The sequence below is a fragment of the Pituophis catenifer genome, unplaced genomic scaffold (assembly GCF_029215685.1).
Source record: "Pituophis catenifer annectens isolate HBS135680 unplaced genomic scaffold, rPitCat1.0.hap2 SCAF_4, whole genome shotgun sequence".
NCBI lineage: Eukaryota > Metazoa > Chordata > Lepidosauria > Squamata > Colubridae > Pituophis > Pituophis catenifer.
Genome location: NW_027256884.1, coordinates 54,687,822 through 54,712,695, shown reverse-complemented (window position 1 = coordinate 54,712,695; position 24,874 = coordinate 54,687,822). Strand labels below are relative to the sequence as shown.

The 24,874-nt window shown below is 39.7% G+C and overlaps 1 protein-coding gene across 1 annotated transcript in view; it reads left to right on the top strand.

The window, feature by feature from the left end:
• The window catches only part of CNKSR2 (connector enhancer of kinase suppressor of Ras 2), a 418,082-nt gene that overhangs the window by 110,582 nt on the left and 282,626 nt on the right, over window positions 1–24,874 (top strand). Inside the window, exons 7-8 of the mRNA XM_070944037.1 lie at window positions 7,518–7,577; window positions 17,188–17,256. Coding sequence (XP_070800138.1) covers window positions 7,518–7,577; window positions 17,188–17,256 — 129 coding nt within the window. The remainder of the gene's footprint in view (window positions 1–7,517; window positions 7,578–17,187; window positions 17,257–24,874) is intronic.

Here is a 24,874-nt window from a genome sequence, read left to right as displayed (position 1 = left end):
GGGTGCCTGCCATTCCAGGACAGCTTTCACTTTTGCGGGATCCATCTCCACCCCCATGCCAGATATCCCAAATAGTCCAAATGGATCTGGTGGAACTCGTACTTGGACAGTTTTGCATATAAATATGCCACGAGTAATTTTTCCAACACCTGCCATACTAGTTAGATATGTTCATCTATTGTTATAGTATATACTAGAATATCACCCAAATAAACCAACATGCCCTTGTTACTGTTCTGTCCCCAACCCCACGCACACACACCAACAGACGTTCAGGAGTTAAAGAGCAAACCAGCCGGCAAAATCCTTTTCCTTATGATAACAGAACTTGGCAACAACCTAGTGGCTGCCTGCCAAGAATTTATTATTTACAAAGAGGAGAGATAACTTCTCCCCACTTCTGATACATCAAAGGAAAGCAGCTCAATAATTACAATCAAGTCCAGAGATAATCCAGTCTTAAAGCAAAAGTCTGGCAATGCAGAATGGCGTGGAAGCTTTCAGCTTTGTTCGTCACAAGGTTTGACTGGCCACCATGCTCCCTTTTATATCCTAAGTGGTGTGGTCCAGTGACTCAGCCTAATCTCGGGCACGCCCTTTCTTCTGTTGCGCACGCTTATCTCTGCGACGCTGGCGTGGGTCCAGCCAAGACTCATTACCCTCATCACTGTCCATCTGTGACTGCATGGACGTGCTTGGCCCTGGTTCTATCTCTTGCCCTTTGGCGGACACCGAAGGCATTGCCAAAGAGGAGGGTCCTGGAGAGGGAGGCCTTGCCAACTCCTCCCCTTCACTCTTGGAGTCCTCTCCTGACGATGACACAGGCTCCGGTAACGGAACCACAACAGTTATAGGTGCTCATGCAGCACGTTGTTGATGAGCTTCATGAACACCACAGGGGCCCCTTGCAACCCAAATAGCATCACCTTAAACTGGTAGCTCCCCGGGGGGCAGTTGAAGGCAGTTTTCCACTCATCTCCATCCCTTATGAGAACCCTATAGTACATCTCCTATAAGTCCAGTTTAGTGAAGATTTTGCCCCTAGCCAGGTGGGCCAACATGTCTTTCATCAGGGATAGCGGGTATATATTTTTCACACAAAGCCTGTTTATGCCCCTAAAGTCCATGCACAAATACATCAATCCATCTTTATTTTCTTAAACAATACAGGGGCAGTGATCCTGGAGCATGCTGGCTGAATGAAACCCCTGGCCAGGTTCTTATCAATGTAGCATCGCAGCTCCTCCATCTCCCGGGGTGTCATTGAGTACATCTTGGGTTTGGGCAATTTCGCCCTGGGGATGATCTCAATGGCATAGTCAGTTAGATGGTGGGGAGGCAGGACATCACATTTCTTTTCATTGAACATGTTCATTAAGTCCGTGAATACCGAAGGATAGGGAAGGCTTACCAATTTCTGAAGCCTCACTGCTTTTGCAGTGTCGGGAGAGGACCCCCGCCTATCCTCAGCCTCCTGTACCCTCCCTCCCACTATATGGTCAGGCCCCACTTGTCCAACTATGCCAAGCCCAGGATCACCGCTTTGGTCATTCTGGATACGACGACAAAATGGATCATCTCCCAGTTCATGGACATTTCTAATTGCACCGGCTCTGTGATATGGGTAGCCGGGACACCCCCCCCCATCAGGGAATCATCCACTTGCTCAAACCACAGAGGCTTGGCCAACCTCCTTGTCCTAACCCTCCATTTGGTGGCCGCCAATAGGCTAATCAAGCATGGGGTACACCCGCAATCTATCAAGGCCTCCAACATTCCACGAACCCCCAATCTAGGGGCTGTAGGAGACACCTGGATCACGAAAGGCTGGATGGGGGCACTTGTCATTGTCATATGGGAGCCGTGGGTTTTTCCCCTTGATTGGTGCCTCTTCCTCATATGGCAGTGGCTGCAGGGCCTCTACCACCTGGTATGCTGCCCTGGATTTCTCAGGGGTTTTCTGGGGTGATTTTCTGACCTTCCCTAGGTTCCTGCTTCTCCCCTTCGGTGTAGGGGTCAGACATTCAGCTGCCTGGTGGCCTGGCTGACTGCACCTAAAGCACTGCATAGGCGGGCAAGCGGGTCTCTTCAGAGACTGGCTACTGCAGGTGGGGCTGGCCCAGTGGTGGGTTGCCCCCCGGTTTGGAATGGTTTGCAAGAACTGGTAGTAAAACCGGTGGGAGGCTCCACCCACCGACCCGGACATCATCATAGGTGATCTGTGCATGCGCAGAAGCTTCTGTGCATGCGCAGAAGCTTCTGTGCATGCGCAGAAGCACACGCGTGCTCCCGATGTGAACTGGTAGTAAAGATAAGTAGAACCCACCTCTGGGCTGGCCCTTTGATGGCAGGATGCTTCTCAGGGAATCTCTCAGGGAATCTCCATGGCCTAGGACCCAAGTCCCCCTTGGGGCGGCATTCCTTCAGTTTGGCATCTAACTTGGTGGCTGCCCGGTACCATTTATTCAGCCGTGGAGGTAGACCCTGGTATACACAGGCCTGGCGCAGACTCCTGATCAAGACCTGTCTTGAACTAATGGACCAACAACTGCTCCAGCCATTGTCGTAACTTCCCAGAAAGCCGGCAAAACTACTGGATATAGTCTGGCACCGGTCAGGTTCCCTGCTTTAGCACCATAAATTCCCCTTTGGCCACTGGACCTGGGTCACATCCTCGAAACGGTCTTGCAAGGCTTCCAACAGTAGACTGGCATCCCCCAACTCCCAAGCGTTCTCACTATAAGGATCCACTACCTAGTCTGCAGTTTCCCGTTCCAATGCCACCATCACCATGGCCCAGTGGCTGGGGTATAAGTGGGCAAAGTGGTTTAGGTGGCTAACAACCTGGCTCAGGAACAAAGCCAGCCTGGCAGGCTCACCATCAAAGATAGCTCTCAGGTGTGGTAGCTCCAGGGTATGGCTGTGGCTGCCAATAGCCTATAGGAGCCCCTTGGCCTGAGGAGGCCGAGCCAGCCAGCCGATGGTCAGGCCTTCCAAGGGGAAGTGCTCAATGCCAATTGGGAGGCAGGGGGCAACAGGCTGAGGCCTCATCAGCTGGGAGTGACTGTCTGCTAACCTTGCCATCTTCTCAGTAACTGGTCCCTATTGCAGTCCTGGTTCTGCTGACGCTAACCCCATCGCTATTTCACTCACCGGCTGGGGTTCATCGTATTTGCTGTAGCCTGTACCTAGGTGGAACCTTGGGCTGGCTAGTTGGAACCACATAGGTGGGATAACTGGTCTCTGGTCAGGTGATGGCCTCCAAGCAGCCGCCTCCCCCCCTGGCTCATAACAATTTTTTTCTAAAAAATAGCAACAAAACATTTCTACAGAATAGGAAGATGAATCTCCACTGCAAATTTTAAAGATGTTGGGGTTATATTTTGCTGCTTAATGAAAAGAACTAGGTCTAGTAGTAACAAAATACACAGATCGATAGCTTCAAAATCCAGAATGGGACATCTCACCACAGCCAATTTGCCACAGGAGAACTCACCATAGCCAACTCTCCGTGGAACAATTATTTAAAATAAACATTATTCTAATTTTTGTCATTCACATTTCATTTTGTCCCTCCTTTTGCTCTTTTCCTTAATTATTCTAGTTCACCATTTCTTTGATATTGGTGTAGCTCTTGTCCTGCAGTGAGTTGTCCCGTGATGTGGCTAGTTGTCCCATGATGAGTTGGCCCTGGCAAGATGGCTGTAGCGAATTGTTATAGATCCCCCAAATCAAGAGCCCATTAAAACTAAAAGGAGGGGAAACAAAGGAGAAATTATCTGTCAAGTCTTGATGCAGGGCAGTTATCAAGAAAAAAGACACCAAAGGAAGTTCTGTCAGCAAGAACTCTATAAAATCATATTGCACAGTTTCCTAAATAGTCATTTTTAAAAAATGACATTTATATCAGGGATGAAATGCTCTTGGTTCGGACCGGATCACCCGATCCGGTAGCGATGGAGGGGGTGGTTTGGAGAACTGGTAGCAAAAATCCCTGCCCCCCCCCCCCCATTGCCCAGCTGAGCCGCGCAATCATCAGAGGCTTTTTTTTTTATTTTTAAAAGCATTTTTTCTACAACCTCTTTGGCCGAAAAAAATACTTTTAAAAGTTAAAAAAAAAGCCTCTGATGATCGTGCGGCTCATCTGGGATCATCAGAGGCTTTTAAAAGCATTTTTTTTACAACCTCTTCAGCCAAAGAGGTTGTAGAAAAAATGGTTTTAAAAGTAAAAAAAAAAAAAAAAAAAAAGGTTGGTCACGCCCACTCAGTCATATTCCCACCACCACCACCAAGCCACACCCACAGAACTGGTAGTAACAAATTTTACATTTCACCACTGATTTATATGGATAGAAAATAAATATGAAGTTTTAACTATATAATCAAGAGCAAACAATCCTTTATCTTGGAAGCCATATATAAAATATATAAAGTATATATTTTATATACTTTAAGTATAAAATAATATGGAGGACAAGAGATTTAGACCAAATGCACTAATTTATTCTAAGCTAGCAAGTTATATACCTCCAAATTGTCTGCGTAATATAGGACAGAGGGCATTTTCTTCTAATGGATAGTTGCAGTTTTAAAAAAGCCAGACACATAACTGTGTTATGTTAAGACAGAAAAACAAAGAAGTTGATGATAATAATAACAATTTTTAAAAATCCCACAAAGAACGGAGCTAGTTTTTTAAAAAACTCCTTAAAATTAAAGTACGATAAAAATATATTTAACCAAGGTAATTTGATATATGAAGCTAACTTCTCCAGGAAGATAATTTGACAGGGTTCAGTAAAAGGAAGTATTAGAGTTTTTTATAAGACATATTGAAGTGTTTTTAAAGCAGATTTTAAATAACAGTGCAAATTAAGAAAATTTAGTTAATCATTTTCATCAAAGAACAACTAAAAATAAATTCAGACTTATCATTTGAGAGTCTTGTTTATTGAAAAAAGTTGGAAACTGATTATAATTATGTGTGATGATACACGGAAATACTTTTTTCAAAGTTTCTACCACACCTTCCTTAGAATTCCTTTCCCCCATCAAAAGGAGAGCCAATTATATCTGGTCATTTCAGGGGTGGGTTGCCCCCGATTCACACTGGTTCTATAGAACCAGTAGTAAAACTGGTGGGAGGCTCCACCCACTGACCCTGACGTCATGAAAATGCTTCTGCACATGCGCAGAAGAGCATGTGCACGCGACTCCATTGCGAACCAGTAGTAAAGGTAAGTAGAACCCACCCCTGGGTCATTTCTATTTTCCAGGGGTATAAAAACACAAATAAATAGATGCTTTAGTTCAACTGATCATAATCATGAGTTCTACAGAGTAAAACTAGAAATCAGCTTCTTCACCTGGCACCCTAGACCTATCTACCAATTATGCATTCAAAAATATTAAAACCATAGAGAGAGAGACAGATTGGATCTGTCATTTAAGAAATGTATCAATGGGTATTGTAAAAATTAGAATGGAAAAATATAACCTACATTTGTATCAGCATGAATTTGGAAGTTTATGTTCACTGTAGGCTTTATATTCATTTGAACATTTGGGAACATTGTAAATTATAAAGAATACAACTTTTTCAGTAAAGTTCATAGAATTAAGGTATTTTATGATATATCTCAACTGTTAATTTAAAAAGAAATTTAATCTATTGATAATTTTTACTAAATTTCAGTGTTGAATTACATGTATCAACTGATTATACATCAATTTCACTCAGTTCTTGAATCAAATTTATAACTGCAAAATAAATGCTTACATATATTAGAAACCTTTTTATTGATCCTGTTAGTACTGTAAGTAAATAGTTCAAATGATTTGAAATGCTTTATAATAATTCTCTGCATAATTACCTATTTTTTGTTTCAATCAACATATATTTCAATGAACATGTTTATTAAAATATTATATATTAAATCCTCTGAAATCAGTACATTCTTCTTACTATATTGAAGAAGAATTGACCCATTTTTTATCATGAAAAGATGGCTTTACCTTTTACAATCTTTCCCCATTTTCTTTCATGGTGGCTTCTTGAAACTTTGGATTTTTAAAAACATTAAGATATCACTTCAAATAATTATGGGAAACCCTATATAGCAGGGGTGAAATGCTCCCGGTTCGGACCAGATCGGGCGATCCGGTAGTGATTGTGGCAGGTGATTCGGAGAACCGGTAGCGATGGCGATGCAAGGCTCTGCCCACTCACCTGTCATTACTTCCTACTTTTCAAAGGAAAAAAAAGGCTCTGATGATTGCTCGCCACAACTGTGATCATCAGCCTTTTTTTACCTTTGAAAAGCATTTTTACAACCTATTTGCCCAAATAGGTTGTAAAAAAATGCTTTTAAAAGTAAAAAAAAAAAGGCTCTGACGATTGCTCGCCACAACTGTGATTGTGGCAGGTGATTCGGAGAACCGGTAGCGATGGCGATGCAAGGCTCTGCCCACTCACCTGGGTGTCATTACTTTCTACTTTTCAAAGGAAAAAAAAGGCTCTGATGATTGCTCGCTACAACTGTGATCATCAGCCTTTTTTTACCTTTGAAAAGCATTTTTACAACCTATTTGCCAGAATAGGTTGTTAAAAAATGCTTTAAAAAAGTAAAAAAAAAAAAAGTTGGCTACGCCCACCCAGTCACATTACTCCCCCCACCAAGCCATGCCCACAGAACCGGTAGTAACAAATTTTTCATTTCACCACTGCTATATAGCTTCCTGTTACCATGAAACCATATGTTGTGCAGTATAAAATGATTGACACATCTGAGAAGTATGCCTGATTTGATTCAGTACACATCTGGATTTGCCCAGTATTTTTTATTGCCTTTATGGTTTATAATGGTGTACCTATAGATTACATTTATAAAAGTGAGACTATGTGTCCCGCTCCAGGGTAGTAGACATGAACATGCTGCCATATAGAATTATTTTAAATAATTTTATGGTTCGTTACAGTTGTTGCCTGACAATTGAGAATATGCTTCATATCACACAAATCTAAGTCAGATGATGAATCATTACAAATAAATGAATACCATCCGAAGATAGTTACCACAAAATTTAAAATAATTTACATCTAATATATACTGTTCAAAAAAATAAAGGGAACATAAGCAGAAGACATCCGAGATCTGAATGAATGAAACAGCCTTATTAAATACTTTGTTCTTTACATACAGTAGTTTATACACTGCTCAAACAACTAAAGGGAACACAAAACTACTGTATGTAACGAACAAAGTATTCAATAAGGCTATTTCATTCATTCAGATCTCAGATGTCTTCTGCTTATGTTCCCTTTATTTTTTTGAGCAATGTACATTGATCTTGGGTGTTTTTTGAGGAATGGAATGGAATCACTTTTTTTAAATTATTCAGAGTAGTAGTCTATTGTATCACTGTTAGCAGATGAATTTTAGATGGATGAGAAATGTATGTTGGATAATAGTATGAAAAAACTTTTCAAATTCTTTCCCATAATGTCTTTTTCTTAGGGTATGTACATTAAATCTACATATGATGGTCTCCATGTAATTACTGGAACAACAGAAAATGTAAGTATTGATAATACATTTTGCTGAGGTGTGGAGCATTTTTAAATTTAACTTTAGATTAAATTATCCCTGTGATTACCTATCTTAATTGCAAAGGATCAAGAATATATTATATTGCTTATGCATCCATAGCTCACCCTGTGGACACTCCACTGTAATAATTTATATAATAGCCACCCTAAATACGGTATATAGTGCAGTAGTTGGAATTTCAGAAACTCTCCAACTCTCATCTAAATCCACTTGTGCAGTTCAAATAATAATACAAAACAGATTAGTTTGACATTAATTTATGCATAAAACATTACAGATTGTTCCTTCACTCCTATACCACACACTAGGAAATAACTATCTTTAATTTGTAAGGGCTTACTGTGTCATGCAAATGAAGCACACTGGAAACTTCCAGTGGGAATAAACAATGGAGGGGTCTCCAGCTCAGGTCAAATTTATGACAATGTTCTTTTCCACAAGTTACTTTTGCACTAAATTCACACAGTACATAGTAAATTCTATGGCTGGCTGACCAATCCACAGACTTGAAGGGATAAACGGGTCACTGCACTTAGGTATGTGCATTGATAAATCTGGCTTGTGATATGATATGATATGATATGATATGATATGATATGATATGATATGATATATGATATATGATATATGATATATGATATATGATATGATATGATATATATGATATGGACATTGTCTTCTTAAAAGAAAGATCAGACTTTTCAATTCTGATAAAAACCTAACATCTCTAAATATAAACTATTTTAACAATAATCTTAGCAGTCATCATATGGTTTATTTTGTTATAGAAGGTCCTTGTTTAAATATTTATTTCCAATTTACCAAAACTAGAAGGATCCCCATCCCTGTACAGTTGAACACATGGATGAATTTAACTGAATGTATGTAAGCCAGAGTTAATGTTTGCTGCTACAGTTGTCTTACCTTTCATATTATTTGAATCCTCATAGTAATTGAGAGGGCTATTAATGCTCCATTTTTAGGTCAGCACAATAAACATGAATGCCGAATCTAGTTTTCTTTTCTGTTGGTTTATATTACTTGGTTAACATTTCTTTTAGGGTGGAAATGATATCAGATCAAGTTATCTGAGTTGCTCCTTCATACACATTATGTGAGTGATCCGATGGGTGTCACACCTAATTTCTTAACTAGGGCAGGGTTAACCAGACATCTGGTGAACCCCAAGTCCAAGAGGGCTACTAGGCTCCCCTTAGATTGAACCACCAGTTCTATAGGGATGGTCACTGGGTTGACCAGGTGACTTACCAAGGGATCAGTGGTTGTAGTCTGATACATTTTCCACTGGACTGTCTGCCAGGCTGGTTGGAGTTCTTTCACCATCCTTGGGAGATGTGTTGAACTCCATGACTTATATTTCTTTCAGGGCTATCTCATGGGTTCTCTCTATGGTGGTTTTGCCAATTTTTTGGCAGGACCCGGAGTCGCCTTCTGGGTTGGACATGCAGCTTAGCAATCAGCAGTTCAGTGTCCCTCCTTCCCGAACCTAAAGCAGCCAATAGATCATCAGTGTGGGCTCTGCTCATATGGCAGTTTTTTCTGAGCCTCCTTCTTTTCAGGGTGGAATCTTTGCCACCCACAGTTTGGCCAATATTTGAATCGAACCAGGTCAAGCAAGGAGATACCAGCTATGGAGGTGGGGGGGGGGTCTCCCCTGGTGTTGTGGCCCGCCAGCGGCCTGCGTGGATTGTGCTGATCCCGACGATGAGGAGAATGGTGTGGTGTTGCACCAGCAGTTTGCGCAGCCGGCGCTCGCGTTGGACAGCGAGGAGGCTGAAGAGGATGTAGTGCCAGAGGCAGAGACTCAGCCAGGGCCTTCAGAACCTCCAGAGGCTCCTTCAAGTGGAGAGAGCGAAGTGGAGGAGCCTCTTCTCAATGCTTGAGCACGCAGGGCTGTCAAAAGACAGGAGTGGCTACTCAGGAGGAGGAGGTCTCGAGAGTAAGGCTTGAGGATAATTGGCCACTCCCTTAGCCTATTTAAGTCACACGTCGTTAGTAAGTTTCTTGCTAGAAACAACTTGTAATTATCAACAAACCATTTTTGGAAAAGTCTTATCTTGCTTTCTGGGCTGGTTGCCAACCTTTGCCGGACTTTGGTTTATTCTTGCTACTTAATAAATTTGATAAGGACCATTAGTGTGTGTCTATATCCTCAGAAATCCGAGGAGCTGGGGCAGAACACCTGGAGACACGGGTGTTGTAGACCTTGTCACTTAATCTGTCTCGGAAGCATATGATCAAGATGTCTTCTGGCCAGTCAGTCAGTTGGCAGGCCAGGTTGCAAAAATCCTGGGTGTACTTGGCCATTCCCCTGAAGCCTTGTCTGATGATTTTTATGTGGTCTCTGGCTTTGTGATCAGCTAAGGCAGTGGTTCTCAACCTTCCTAATGCCGCGACCCTTTAATTCAGTTCCTCATGTTGTGGTGACCCCCAACCAGGGGTGGGTTCAAATTTTTTTTACTACCGGTTCTGAGGGCGTGGCTTATTTTGTGGGCATGGCTAGCTGGTCATGTGACCGGGTGGCCATGGCTATGTGTATACGGACTACTCAGAGGGCTGAAAAAAGTCATTTCTGGCAGGTCCTCGCACTTTTGACTGGTCCTCACACTTATGACCATCCTCACATTTATGCCCATGCAGCATTCTTAACAATCATGTCAGTCATTTCACAACTGCTTCTTTTCACCATGGTGATAAGATAGGGCAAAAAACATAAAATGTGAGGATAGTCGTAAATTCGAGATCTGGTCAAAAGTGCGAGGACCAGTCAAAACTAACTTTTTCAGCCCTCTGAGTAGTCCATGTGCACAAAAGGACTATCCAGAGGGCTGAAAAAAGTGATTTCTGACAGGTCCTCGCACTTTTGACCGGTCTTCGCACTTATGACTGGTCATCATTTATGCCCATTGTAGCATTCTTAACAACCATGTCACTCATTTCACAACTGCTTCTCTTCACCATGGTGACAAGATAGGGCAAAAATGTAAAATGTGAGGACAGTCGTAAGTTCGAGGACTGGTCAAAAGTGTGAGGACCAGTCAGAAATAACTTTTTCAGCCTTCTGAGTAGTCCATATGCATAAAAGGATACAGCAATAGAGAGGGATGAAGGAAGGGAAGGGAAATTAGAGTAGGAGTGAGGGTAAGAGAGGGAGGAAGAGAGGAGGAGAAGGAGAAAGGAAGAGGACGTAGGGAGGAGAAGAAGAGGGGGAGGAAGAGAAAGTAAGAAGGAAAGAAAAGAGAGAGGTGGTAGGTTTGAGGAAAAAGATTGCTGTACAATAAAAAAGATGAAAAGGAAGAAAGCCAACCCCAAACAAATATAAAGATATTAAGATAAAGAATGAATTGTTAAACTTTAAAGAATAAAAGAGAACAAATATGAATAAATAACAATAATTAGAAACACACATACAAACATACAATGTATTTTCTTTGAACAGAGTATTTGCCCGGTTCACAAATTTAAACAGTGTTTAGTCATTTCAATTAAATTTACAATTTCTATATTTCCTTTTTGCCATATTTATTCCTCATCTATTTTTGTAAAAAACCAATATTACCTTTCATCCTCATCTCTAATCTTAATCAAATTCATTTTTTCCCTTCTATTCTATATTATATCCCTTCCCATTGTCATCTATTTTTATATCCATCCTCATATTGGTTAATTATGTAATATTACAGTTGTTTAATATAAATTCAACATTTTAATATAAATCAATTATATATAACTACCTTTTTTGTATATTAATCAATATGAACATGAATATTCCAATTATTTCCATGCAATCCAATTTCTTACAAATCAATTAATTATATTTACCAATAATAATAAACCAAAAATTTCCCCCCATATATTCCTCCAAACCACAATTTAACCATTTCTGCTTTCAACACAATATACAATTAATAGTATCTCAATTATTACAATTCCCTAGTTAAATAGAGCTTTTTTTCTTTTGTGTTTTAAAATCTTGAACTCTCCTCTTTTGCCCTAAATTTCCCATTGTTTGCACCTACCTTTTTTGGTGAGGAAAAAGAAAAGAAATCTGCCTGCCTAATTTTCCAACGTTGCAGCAACAGCAAAGCCAACAGCCTGCTTTACTTTCAGTTTCGTTTTTCAGCATAGCTAGGGGGGGGAAAAAAACTGCTCCAGCAAGCAAACAAGCAACAGAGCCCTGAGCAAAACAGCTGAGAGCAAATCAGCTGAGAGTCAGGAGCCGATCTAATCAAGGGCTAATTAGCCTATGCTGAAGCTCCGCGGGCCAATAAAATTACAAAAAAATACCGAACCATTTGTTAAATTGCTGGCTCGCCCGCCCCTCGCCCACCACTATTTATTGGCAATAAATAGTGGTGCGGAGGGGCGGGGCAAGGGGCGGAACTGGCAGAATCCCACCACTGGCTATAGGGCGGCCCTTTGAAGCCCCGCGGCAAGAATTTAAACAGTTTTTTTTCCTCTAGCCATCAGCTGGGACTCAGGAGGCAGCAATAGATTGGGAGTGGGCGGGGTAAGCAAACGGTTGGCGATCCAACAGAGCAGAGAGTGAGGGTGAGTGAAGGCGTGGGGGGGGCGAGAGAGGGCTTTGGCGACCCCTGTGAAATGGCCGTTCGACCTCTAAAGGGGTCGCGACCTCCAGGTTGAGAACCGCTGAGCTAAGGGGACTTCGAAGTGCTTCCGAAGGGTGGCCATGAAGCCACCGAAGTTTCTCAGCTCTGAGGCATCGTCGTTGTGGAGGGTGGCCATCCATTCAGCCATGGTCCCCTCCAACGCCATGGTCACACACCATACCTTAGCCCCTTTGATGGCTATTTCTAGACCATACTCTTCCATGTATGTCCAAACAAGCGCCAGGAAGAACCCCAACTGCTTGGGGTCTCCATTGAACTTTACGCCCAGGGCTGGTGTCTTGCATCCTCTCTGCCACTCTGGCACTATTCCTATAGCCAATGCAGCCTGGGCTGCAGGGCCAGGTGCAGGAGCAGCTGCCACTGCCATGGGTCCCACTGCTGCTGCCATTGTGGCAGCAGAAGTGGTTGCCTCATCTCTTGCCATGGCTGAAGTTGGCTGGTTAGTGAGGTTTGCCACCTGGGCCAGGTCTTCTTGTGCTTTAAGGTTGCCAAAAGCCCCCCTCAGGAACTTTATGGTTGCCCCAGCATCCAGTCCTCTCAATCCAGCTTGCCTACAATCAGTTCTTCCTCCTGCTCCTCCAGCTCCACCGCATCTCCTGCAGGCAGCTGCTACAATTCCCATGGGTGAATGTCACTTCCATGGGCTTCTCTTCCCATTCTTCCTTTTTCCTGACCCCAAGGGACATCAGGGTCTTAATAGGTCATCCTCTCCCAGCTACTCGGATAGATCCAGCCCTCCAGGAGGGGGTTTCGAGGATGCTTCCCCCCAGGCTTTGATCTCTTCCTGATCACTCCCTTGAGCTGACATTGTTTGCATGGTCCCCATGGTAGAGGCAATTTCCTTTCCATGTTGACCACAACTGCAGAGCTCGCCTAATGTCAGACCTACTTTAATCTGATCACTTAGGGAAGAAAGACCTTTGATTCTATTTGGTTGAAACAAAAGATTCTTTTTACTAAAAGATGTTGGCTGCAGTAATGCCAGGTGAGCTCTGGGTTTCCTATGCTCAAAAGATACAGAAATGTTTTCCCTCATCCCAGCCCTCCCTCTGTGACCAATCTGTCTTCAGCTAATCAGAACTTAAAGTCAAAGTGTTTTGAGAATGCTGAGATGTTTTGGTGTAAATCACATTCTTTCTCAGGGTGCCTGGCCTTGGATGCTGATTCAAACTGGCTCCAAGCTTCTCTGGTCTTTATCACCTGTCATTCCCCCCTCCCTATTTCCCATCACATACACAACTTTATTGCCAATCTATCCTCCCCCTTTTTAGTTTTCGATGGCAGGATGCCTGTGAGGTGCCAAGCTTTGAATATTAGCAACTGCTCCATTCTAAATTTCATTCCCCTCAATCACATAATGTAAAAAGAGCATTTCAGTTTTCCATGTATTTTCCAAGTCATACACTTATACAAAGATATAGCTATTGCTGGTAAAAGGGCATGGAAATAATTCAAAAAGATACATTCAATGTGCTTCATTTATTTTATTTTTATCACATGTTAGAAGTCAGTAAGTGCTGGTATAAAATACTGCTAGGATAAGTCATATTTTTGTGTTTTTAAAATAGATTTTGTAATTTCCAGATGGGTAGATCAATTCTGGGATATACATAGAAAGTGTATAAGGAATAGCAAAACTGTATAGAACTCTGTTACATTCATAATAATCCTCTGACTGTATTTTAGGATCATTTGCACTTAAAACTATTGCCTAAAAATTGTGAAAATTTATGTTATCATTGTAGTAACAACAAAACTTAATACAGTCAGAGATCCAAAACACATATAATAAGAGAACTGTAAATTAATTACTTATAACTAAATGAGCTATCATTGGCAGTTTATGTAAAAGAATCCAAACTCTAAAAGGCAGTTTTAGCATTCGAATTTAAAAAATGCTTTCAAATAACAGAAATTAAATAGAAGCTTTTGTATTATGAATTTTCTTTGGAGAGACATTGTTATGAAACATATTTGTGTTTTCATGGATTAGAATAAGTTGAATAAACTGTAGAAAAATATATAATATGGCCTATCTGAAAATGATATGTCTTAGTATCTTATTGTTAAGAAATGTTATGGAGGCTACAGAAAATGCCTTTTGCTTTTAAATTTAGTATATCCAATTTAAGTGGGTCTAATTTAAGTGGGTTGCATTTAATTTTAATAATTTAATTTAATTTAATTTAATTTAATTTAATTTAATTTAATTTAATTTAATTTAATTTAATTTAATTTAATTTTAAGTGGGTTGCATTCTGAGAATAGTTTCCATTTATTTGTTTCTTCTAAATATCCTTATTGTATAAACTGTGGGATTCTGTGTTATAAACAATTCAAAATGCCTTTTCATTTGGGATACATTTAGTGTGTCTGTTATAAATGAAATGCATGTGATACTCTTAGCACTTTCTTTATCCCGTGGAGGGAAAATCAGTGATGTCAAGGAGTTGCCTTTGAAACAGTTAATATAGAGGACTGAAAATCATCCACCTTTGTTCACAAAACCATGATCATGTTAATGTTTCTTTGTAGATATGATTGTAAAGATAACTTGCCTTCCAGCCTCTCATACCAATCCATATCTCCACATAAAGGGCAGCCTTCATGCTAGACATTCAGTATACATCCCCAGCAAGTAAGAGGTGTTTTCAGTAATGTACAGAATGAGATACCCAAACCTTCCTTTTATGAAAGATAGCGAAGGTTGGTTATTTTAAAACAAATACTAAAAATATATGTATTGACATTAGAAAAGTGCAGTTTATCATTTTCCTAGCAACCCCTGATGAAAACTGAATTTCCAAGTATCTGGAGAAGTCAGGTAATTGGTGCAGAGGAAACATGCATTGCAGGAATTGTTCTATTTCCTGGCAAAATATTTATCTAGGAATTAGTACTAGATTGATTTATGTTTGCTGTGTAATACTAAAGAGCCAGATTTTTTTTCCTTTAAGGAAATGTTGGGATAGTTAATATTCATTTATATCAAATCTACAATTTTGTCGTCTGTTAGATTTTTTTCTTTTTTCTTTTTTTTTAAAAAATTGTCAGCTGTACTATCGTGATTTGGGCAGCTCTGTAATTTATATTTTTATATTTTTGTGCGTTTGGATTTCTAATATTTATAATTAAAAATGAACTTTTTATCTTTCATTTTGTACAATGAAGTTTATATTTAGTTTTCCTCTTCTAAAATTGATCTGCCTCCCATGAGGGAAGAAGGATTTTATTCTCTAGATGTGCCTGTACATTACATGATCAGGAGGTTGCAAAATTGAAACTACTTCTACTTTTTGTTCTTTAAACATTTAATTACTAGAAAAGCAGCATGGGATGTGAAAGGCTATCTCTCATATACTTTGGGTTAGATAATACACATCAAGTGAGCAGCCCCAGAATATAGCTGGTAGCAACAGGAGTTAATAAGTCACTATCCCAAAACTGGAAGAAAGGATAGGATGTGAAGGGCTTCTTGTGAAGAAAGTTTGAGACCTCCATCCTTATATCTTATAGATTCAGTTGTTTGCTACAGCTTGTGAGATTTCCTTTTTCTAGCTGATATTACCACTTAAACAAAAAAGCTTCTAACCAGCCACAGATGGATTTTTGAAGGGGATCTTTAAACAAAATTCCTATTAGAAAGGTAATTCACAATTTACCCTTAGAATCCAATAACCAGCATTCAGAATGGGTAGAATATTGAACAGAGTACCTGATTAATGAGATGGAATTCCTACGACCAGATTACTCTATGTCCACCCAAATCTTACTTGTTATACACTACCAAAAAGTAGATGGCAAATGAACTAGGCGAAATGACTTCTTCCTCTTCAGCCTATTTTCTGATTTATTTATTTACATTTACAAATTACATAGGTAGTTTTTTCAGGATTAAATACAGCAATCCACCTGGAACTGAAAAACATAACTTTTTCAGTTGTAGATGCTACCATAATGGTAGCATTCTGCTTCAGTTTGGCTGAAGTCTGTTGTTCTGCCTTCGTCCTGTTTGGATTTTAAAGCAGATATTGCTGTGTTTTAAATTTTTAAAAAATACTGTCTTGGCAATTAGTGGATTTTTATTGATGAGGTTTTTGAGTCGTTACTTTCATGAGCTGGTATGAACAGATTTGCTACTTATCTCACAAACAAGTACTTTACTAGAATTTTCACATATAGAAAAAAGATAATGAACATTCATGTTCAAATTAAAAAATGGTTACAGAAATAAACATTTTAGAAATATTTTGCTATCTCTGCAGATTTTACATTTATACTTGGCAAATATCTAATTGGTGGTCAATTGGATAACCATATTAAAAAGACTCTTTATATTGCAACTATTAATAAAATTATATTAAAATACATAAAACATTCCTCTCCCCCCCCCTCTCAAAATCCTAAAGAAAATGTTCTGACTGTTGAAAGATCGTATTTAAAAAGAATGGGGGAAGAACAATGGAAGATAATGAGTTAAACTTGAATGTTTGAGAGTTATTTTGAAATAATAGTTTCTATGCGGAATTATGAATTTACTTAATTGCTTAATTGTGATTTTATATTTGTGGTTTTCTATTTGTTTCCATAATTACATCCTAACTGGAAAATAATAAAAATTGACATATGACCAAGAATTCCAAGCTTACATATTTTAAAAAATTTAAAAAAAATTACACATTTACAAAACTATTTTGTGAAGTTTCCAAAAGATGCCGTAATTAATTCATGAGCCATGAGCCAAACTTCAAAAGAAATACAGTCATTTATTAGAAAAATTCCAGGAAAATACTGGAAATTTTAAATACAATTTTCCTAGCTTAATTTTTCTTTCTTTCTTTTCTTTTCTTTTTTTTTTTTGCAAAAGGAGAGATGATAATCTGTAAGAATTGTATTCTTTATCATCTCTTTTATTTTAAATTCAGTCACCTGCAGATCGATGTAAGAAAATCCATGCTGGCGATGAAGTGATTCAAGTTAATCACCAAACTGTGGTATGTATAATTGAATTCTTTTCATTTGAAGATGAAGATGCATTAGTTTATCAGCAACTCATGTTAACAAATTTGGTTATTATGTTGAGCAGCATCTGCATGAAATATTTAAAAATTAATAATTCTTGTGATGTTTATATGTAGTCACTTCTTCAACAATTTAAAAAAAATATAGCTGGCCAGTTTATAAAAGTTAGATGCTCCCTCTTAAAAAAAGTTTTGTTTTTCATGATAATTTGCTGCTATTTAATGGGTATATTGAGCCGTGGTGGAGCAGTGGTCAGAATGCAGTACTGCTGCAAGCTGCTTCTGCTGACTGCTGATTGTCAGCAGTTCGGCAGTGCAAATCTCACCGGCTCAAGGTTGACTCAGTCTTCCATCCTTCTGAGGTCAGTAAAATGAGAACCCAGATTGTTGGGGGCAATATGATGACTCTATAAACTGCTTAGAGAGGGCTGTAAACACTTTCAAGCAGTATATAAGTCTAAGTGCTATTGCCACAGGATATTACTTTCTTAGAAATAGCAGCTGAATATGTCACTCGTATCATGAGAAAAGCACCGGTGAATTTCAGTCACTCCTACGACATTACCTTATGCAACTAAAAGATTTCTCTATCAATACATATTTGCTAATATTCATACATAATATTCATACAGGAGAATTTGTATAAAGAAACCTCTAACAGGACAAAATCTTAGGGTATTAAACATTTAAACCCTTGGCGGATTTCTTATTTTCATAGTATTGGTATAAATGCTATGGCATAAAAATTGGAATCAGAAGTATTAATTTATTTTGTTTTTGATACTTTAGTTGGATAATATATACTTTATTTCATTCCTTATAATGTGAGGAAAAACATATTTTAGCTATTAGGATGAAATAATATTAATAAACTTTGCAGTGGGCCTCAGCAGTTAGCAAAATCTAGCTGAGCATGGCTATTCTCTGAAGATAAGCAGGATCAGGCTAAATTAGCACTTGTATGAAAGTTGGCCTAGGAAATTCAAGTCTGTTTTCCTGATTGTAAAGTAAAAAAAAAAAAAATATCCTGGAAGAAAACAATGGCAAACATCTGTAACACTGTATAAAACCCCCACTATAATAGATTAAGTATGCAGAAACTGAGGTCAATTTGAGTGAGTTTGTAAATTTATTTAGTCTGGCAATGAAAGCTCTATAACTTGGGATGATGTTAGGATGATGTTGATGCTCCTACATTTCTATAGCAATGTAAAACCTGAGCCATATGTAAAGGGCAGATGAAGATGTTATGCTATACAGGATTGACCATTTGGCATTGCAGTGGGACGGATATGGGCTAGCAGGGCTCCATGAAACTCAGTGAATACCTGTTTGCCAGGAGACCCTACGGAGCCAAAGCCACCCTGGAGGTATGGTGAAGATAGGAGGGACCTTTTGTCGATTGTGAGGAAATGGCAATTTCCTTGCTTGATCCAAAGAAACCCTCCTGACTGATAGCAGAGACAACAACTATTATGGCCAGACCAAAGCTGTGACAACCAGGACAAGAAGATTATGAGCTGGTGGTTTGTGAACAGAAGATTGGAACTGGGTGATATGATTTTCAAGTTCTATATTAGAAACTTAAACCCAAATAAAATAATTTTTTAAAAAAAGACTCTCCAAAATGCTGAGAAAGTGGCGAGTTAACACACAGAGATAGATTAGAGACCCCAAAGAGAAACACATCTTAATGTAAGACTATGAAGTTTTAAAATATAGAAAGACCGGACTGGAACTTGTAATATTGTGAAAATACTGTGGATAATACTGTCTGAGTAATGGAAGAAATCATATAAAGAAAAATGGTTTTTCTCTCTTGATCTTTTGACAATCAGCTGTTATATCTTTGCTTCGTTTAATGCTGGAACTTACTATTACATGGTGGGAAAGGGCCTTGACAGAAAATGAGGATTGATAACAGAAGGAAAACAAGGAGGAGGAGAAAGGAAATAGTGAAAGGCAAACAACACCTGGAAGGCCTTTTTATTTTGGTTTCATATCTATTTGCTTTCTGGCTGCTTGGAAGTAACCAATGAGCCTTTTAAAGATTTTTAAGGCACTGAGGACTATAATTAACAAGAATTACCCTTGAAACTGAATACTTGACTTGGTGGATTAATGAGATTTTGGAAATTTGGTGGGCTACTCTGGATTATTAATACCAGAACATTCTACAAGGCAAAAGAAGAAAGAAGAAAAAATAAACAAGACTTATAAATTTGGATAACTTCCACTGCAAATTGGAAAATTCTGAGGACTATAAATTTTGTGGATTTTAAGGAACAGTTCTGGGACTGAGCAAATTTTACTAATATTGGGATTTTTTGTGTGTTTCTGGGTAATTGGGACATTGGGATCTTGGTGGATTATTGAGTAACCTTCAGCTATTAAATTAATGCAAAATGTTTCAACAGGAAAAAACAAATACATTTCAAAAAGAAATACTATTGATGCTTCAATGTATTCAGGAAACTATGACAAGGAATCATAGGGAGATGATGGAATTGATGCAGGATACAGATGTGAGACTAGAAAACCCTCAGCAAATAACAATGAAAGATGAACAAAAAAATGTAGAAAGTAGGATTTTGACCAGTTGGCATCGCAGCGGGATGGTTAATGGGCCAACAGAGCTCCATGAGGGCTTCACAAAATCTAGTTGATACCTGCCTGCCAGGAGACCCTACGGGGCCAAAGCCACCCTGCAGGGGTGGTGAAGTAAGGAGAGATGCTTTGTAGATCATGAGGAAACAGCAATTTCCTCATTTGATCCAAAGAAAACCCTCCTGATTGGCAGCAGAGACTATGGCCGTTTTTGGCAAGACTGAAGTTGTGACAACTGGGACAAGAAGAATATGTGCTGGAGCGAGTTGGTTTGAAACTGGGTGAGATAACTTTCATCTTCTATATTAAAGACTTAAACCCAAATAAAAAAACTTTCAAAAAAAGATTCTCCAAAAAGTTAAGAAAGCGGTGATTTGTTACATGGAGAAAGATCACAGACCTAAATGTGAAACAAACTATCAAGGGAAGATTGTGAAGCCTTAAAATAAAGAAGGACTGGAACTGTTAGCAGTGTGAAAAGGGATTTAATTTGTGGATAGTATTACTTGATTATTGGAAGAACTCATGCAAAGAAAGAGGAATTTTGCTTCTCATGTCTCCTATTTTTTCCCTGAATTGTATGGTGGTTAAAGCTGGATTTTAGGGTGGGGGCACCATCTACTGGTTAAAGAAGATATTATTATTAGTATTTTGTGGGAATAACCTTGGACTAAGAATTACTTGATATAATACAAGAATAACAAAAAGAGGAGTACTGAAAGACAAACAACACTTGGAAGGCCTTTTTATTTTGGTTCCATATCAACTGGAGTTTTGGCTGCCTGGAAGTATTAGGGAGCCGTTTGAAGATTTTTAAGGCAGGGTGGATTACAATTAACAAGAAACATCTTTGAAACTGCATATCTGACTTTGTGGATTTAAGGCATTTAGGGAAATTTGGTAGGCCAATTTGGAATACTAAGAAGAAAGAAGAAAAATTTAATAAGACTTAAAGTTTGGAAAATTCAGCGGGTACAAATTTGAAGGACTATAAATTTAGGGCAGTTTGAGGAACAGTTCCAGGACCATGTAAATTTTATTAATACTGATGTGTTTGGTGTTTTTGGACAATTAGGATATTGAAATTTTGGTGGAATATTCAGCAATGATTAGTGTAGTATATCAGCACAAAATGTCTCAGCAGGAGAAAACAATGTTGATGTTTCAATGTATTAAGGAAGATATAACAAGGAATCATAAGGAAATGATGGAATTGATGCAAGATACAGTAAAATTAGGAAAACTCCAGCAAAGGACAATAAAAAATGAACAAAAAATTCAGAAAATAGAGGAGAAACCAGAAAGGGTTGAGGAAAAAACAGATGAGATCATTCCAAAAATGATACAAATAGACAGAGATGGAAGAGGTAGCAATAATTTTTAACATAGAACAAATAGAATATTTTTTAACAATTCGAAATAGAAAAGAGAATAAAGAGAAAGATTTTTAAAAAATGATGGGAGAACTGAGGATGGGTACTCTAAAGATCCAACAGCAAGAGACAGATGCTGTGGCAGAGGAAATATCTAGATCTAGATATTTCCTCTGCCACAGAGGATCTAGAATGTAGCTAGATCTGGAACGGATCTAGAACGTATCTAGATCTGTTCCAGTCGGGCTTCAGACCTGGGTACAGCACGGAAACGGCATTGGTCACATTGGTGGATGATCTCTGGAGGGCTTGGGACAGGGGGTGCTCCTCTGTCCTGGTCCTGTTAGATCTCTCAGCGGCTTTTGAAACCATTGACCATGGTATCATGCTGCACCGGTTGGAAGAGTTGGGGGTGGGAGGCACCATACTACGGTGGTTCTCCTCCTTTCTCTCCGACCGGTTGCAGTCTATGTTAACAGTGTGGCAGAGGTCGACCCTGAGGCCCCTTATATGTGGGGTGCCACAAGGATCGGTCCTCTCACCCCTTTTGTTCAACATTTATGTAAAGCCGCTGGGCAAGATCATCCGTGGTTTCGGGGTGAAGTACCACCAGTACGCTGATGACACCCAGCTGTACATCTCTACCCCAGACCACCCCAACGATGCCCTTGAAGTAATGTCCCGGTGCCTGGAGGCTGTACAGATCTGGATGGGGGGAAACAGACTAAGGCTCAACCCATCCAAGACCGAGTGGCTGTGGTTTCCGACATCCCGATATAGTCAGTTGGTGCCATCACTGACTATTGGGGGCGAGTCGTTGGCCCCCACGGAGACAGTTCGCAACTTGGGTGTCCTCCTGGACTCACAGCTGTCTTTAGAAGAGCATTTGACGGCTGTGGCTGGGAGGGCATTTTATCAGGTTCGCCTGATTCGCCAGTTGTGTCCCTTTCTGGATCGGGACTCATTAAATACGGTCACTCATGCCCTTGTCACTTCCCGCCTGGAGTACTGCAATGCTCTCTACATGGGGCTCCCCTTGAGGAGCACCCGGACGCTCCAGCTGGTCCAGAATGCGGCCACGCGGGTGGTTATGGGAGCGACGTGGCACTCCCATGTGACCCCCCCCTTGCGCGAGCAGCACTGGCTCCCGGTGGTCTTCCGGGTGCGCTTCAAGGTTTTGGTTACCACCTTTAGAGCACTCCATGACCTAGAACTGGGGTATCTACATGACCGCCTTCTGCCACCAGTAGCCTCTCACCAACCAGTACGCTCCCTGGAGGCCATACGGATCTGGATGGGGAGAAACAGGCTCAGACTCAACCCATCCAAGACCGGGTGGCTGTGGTTTCCGACGTCCCGATATAGTCAGCTGGTGCCATCGCTGACTATTGGGGGCGAATCATTGGCCCCCATGGAAAGGACACGCAACTTGGGTGTCCACCTGGATTCACAGCTGTCTTTAGAAGAGCACTTGACAGCCGTGACAGGGAGGATTTTTCATCAGGTTCGCCTGATCCGCCAGTTGTGTCCCTTTCTAGATTGGGACTCCTTACGCATGGTCACTCATGCCCTCGTCACCTCCCATCTGGACTATTGTAACGCTCTACATGGGGCTCCCTTGAGGAGCACTCGGAGGCTCCAACTGGTGCAGAGTGCGGCCGCGCGGGTGGTGATGGGAGCGACGTGGTGCTCCCATGTAACACCTCTCCTGCGCGAGCTGCACTGGCTCCCGGTGGTCTTCCGAGTGCGCTTCAAGGTTTTGGTTATCACCTTTAGAGCGCTCCATGGCTTAGGACCTGGTTATCTACAGGACCACCTGCTACCCCCAATACCCTCCCACCGACCAGTATGCTCCCATAGAGAGGGGCTCCTCTGGGTGCCGTCGGCTAAACAATGTCGACTGGCGGCCCCCAGGAGGAGAGCCTTCTCTGTGGAGGCACCTACTATCTGGAACAAGCTCCCCCGGGAGATACAGAGGATCCCGGATCTACATACCTTCCGTCGCGCGCTCAAGACTTTCTTATTTCATCAAGCTGGCCTGACCTAAGTCTTTCCCCTTTTTAAATGGAAATTTTAATTTTGTTTTTAAATTATTGGGGTTTTAAATTTGTTCAGCCAAATTATTTAATTCATTTTATTTTAAATTTTGTATTTATATGTTTTATTCTATGGCTGTTCACCGCCCTGAGTCCTTCGGGAATAGGGCGGTATATAAATTCAATAATATATATATATATTTAGATTAAGTAAAAAGATACCAGAGGAGAAGCAGGACAGATTCACCAAAAATTTAATAGGAGTTGAAATTCTAAAAAGGCAAGAGTTGATGGATAGACATAGAATACTTTTTAACATTGTGGTTCTATTGTGTTAGAAAAAAGAAGTAGAAGGTAGAAATTGGGAAAATAATATTATGTATACTGAAATATAATAGAACATATTATGATTACTATGTATACACAAATGTTAGAAGTTGAAAAAGTATGATTATGTATATTTAAATGGTAATATCACTATTTAAATGGTAATATCACTATTAGAATTGTATGCAGGTAATACACTGTTCACTAAGCTCTGTTGAGCTATCCAGGAGCCTGGATAGCTCAACAGACAGAAGCACTGTAATTTAACACCAGCTGTCTGCAATTAAAGTAAGATCGAATCTCGCCAGGCTCAAGGTTGACTCAGCCTTCCATCCTTTCTAAGGTAGGTAAATTAAGGACCCAGTTTGTAGGGGCAATAAACTGACTTTGTATAAATATACAAAAGTATGAAGGCTATTGCTTAATGCACAGTAAGCCGCCCTGAGTCTCCGGAGAAGGGTGGCATATAAATCAAATTAAAAAAAAGAAAAAGAAAAAAATATAAATAAAATTATAAGAAGTTTGCAAAGGGTGATCAGATGAGCCCAGGACACTACAACCATCATAAATATCAATCAGTTGCCAAGCTCTGAATTTTGATCACGTGACCAAGGGGATGCTGCAGCAGTCAAAAGTGTGAAAAATAGTCATACGTTACTTTTTTCAGTTGTAAATTGAGGATTACTGTATGGTATCTAGTTTAATACTAGATTTTATAGTTTTGGAAATAGGATCTGGTGTGGGTTGCTGTGGAGATGATTTGATCCACTTTGCTGCTGAGATTCAGAGTAAGATTGGGGAAAACTGTGTTTTATAATCCTGGTATAGCTTAATGAAGGGAGGGAATATCTAAGGAAATAAGTATGAGGTTTGGGTTCTTTTCTTTTTTTATTTTTGGTTGTAAATTCTGATTTATAAAAAAAACTCCTTATAACTCAAAATTTAGATTAATCCTACACTTTTAACATTTTAACAAATGTTAGAAATCTGGTTTTCTGTAGAGCATTTGAGGTTTAATATTTTTACTGTGCTGGACCATTTTTCATTTTTAACATTGATTTGTGATTTAAATTTTAATTCAATTTTAGTTTGTTAAAGTTATTGTTGATTTCAATTTATTGTGAAGATGTTATACTATATTAGGTGTCTAGGGTTTGGCTATAATTTCATAAATAATAACTGTAGAAAGATAGACTTAAATATTGCTGTACAAAAAAGGGGTTTGTGTGGAATGGGAGCTCATTTCCT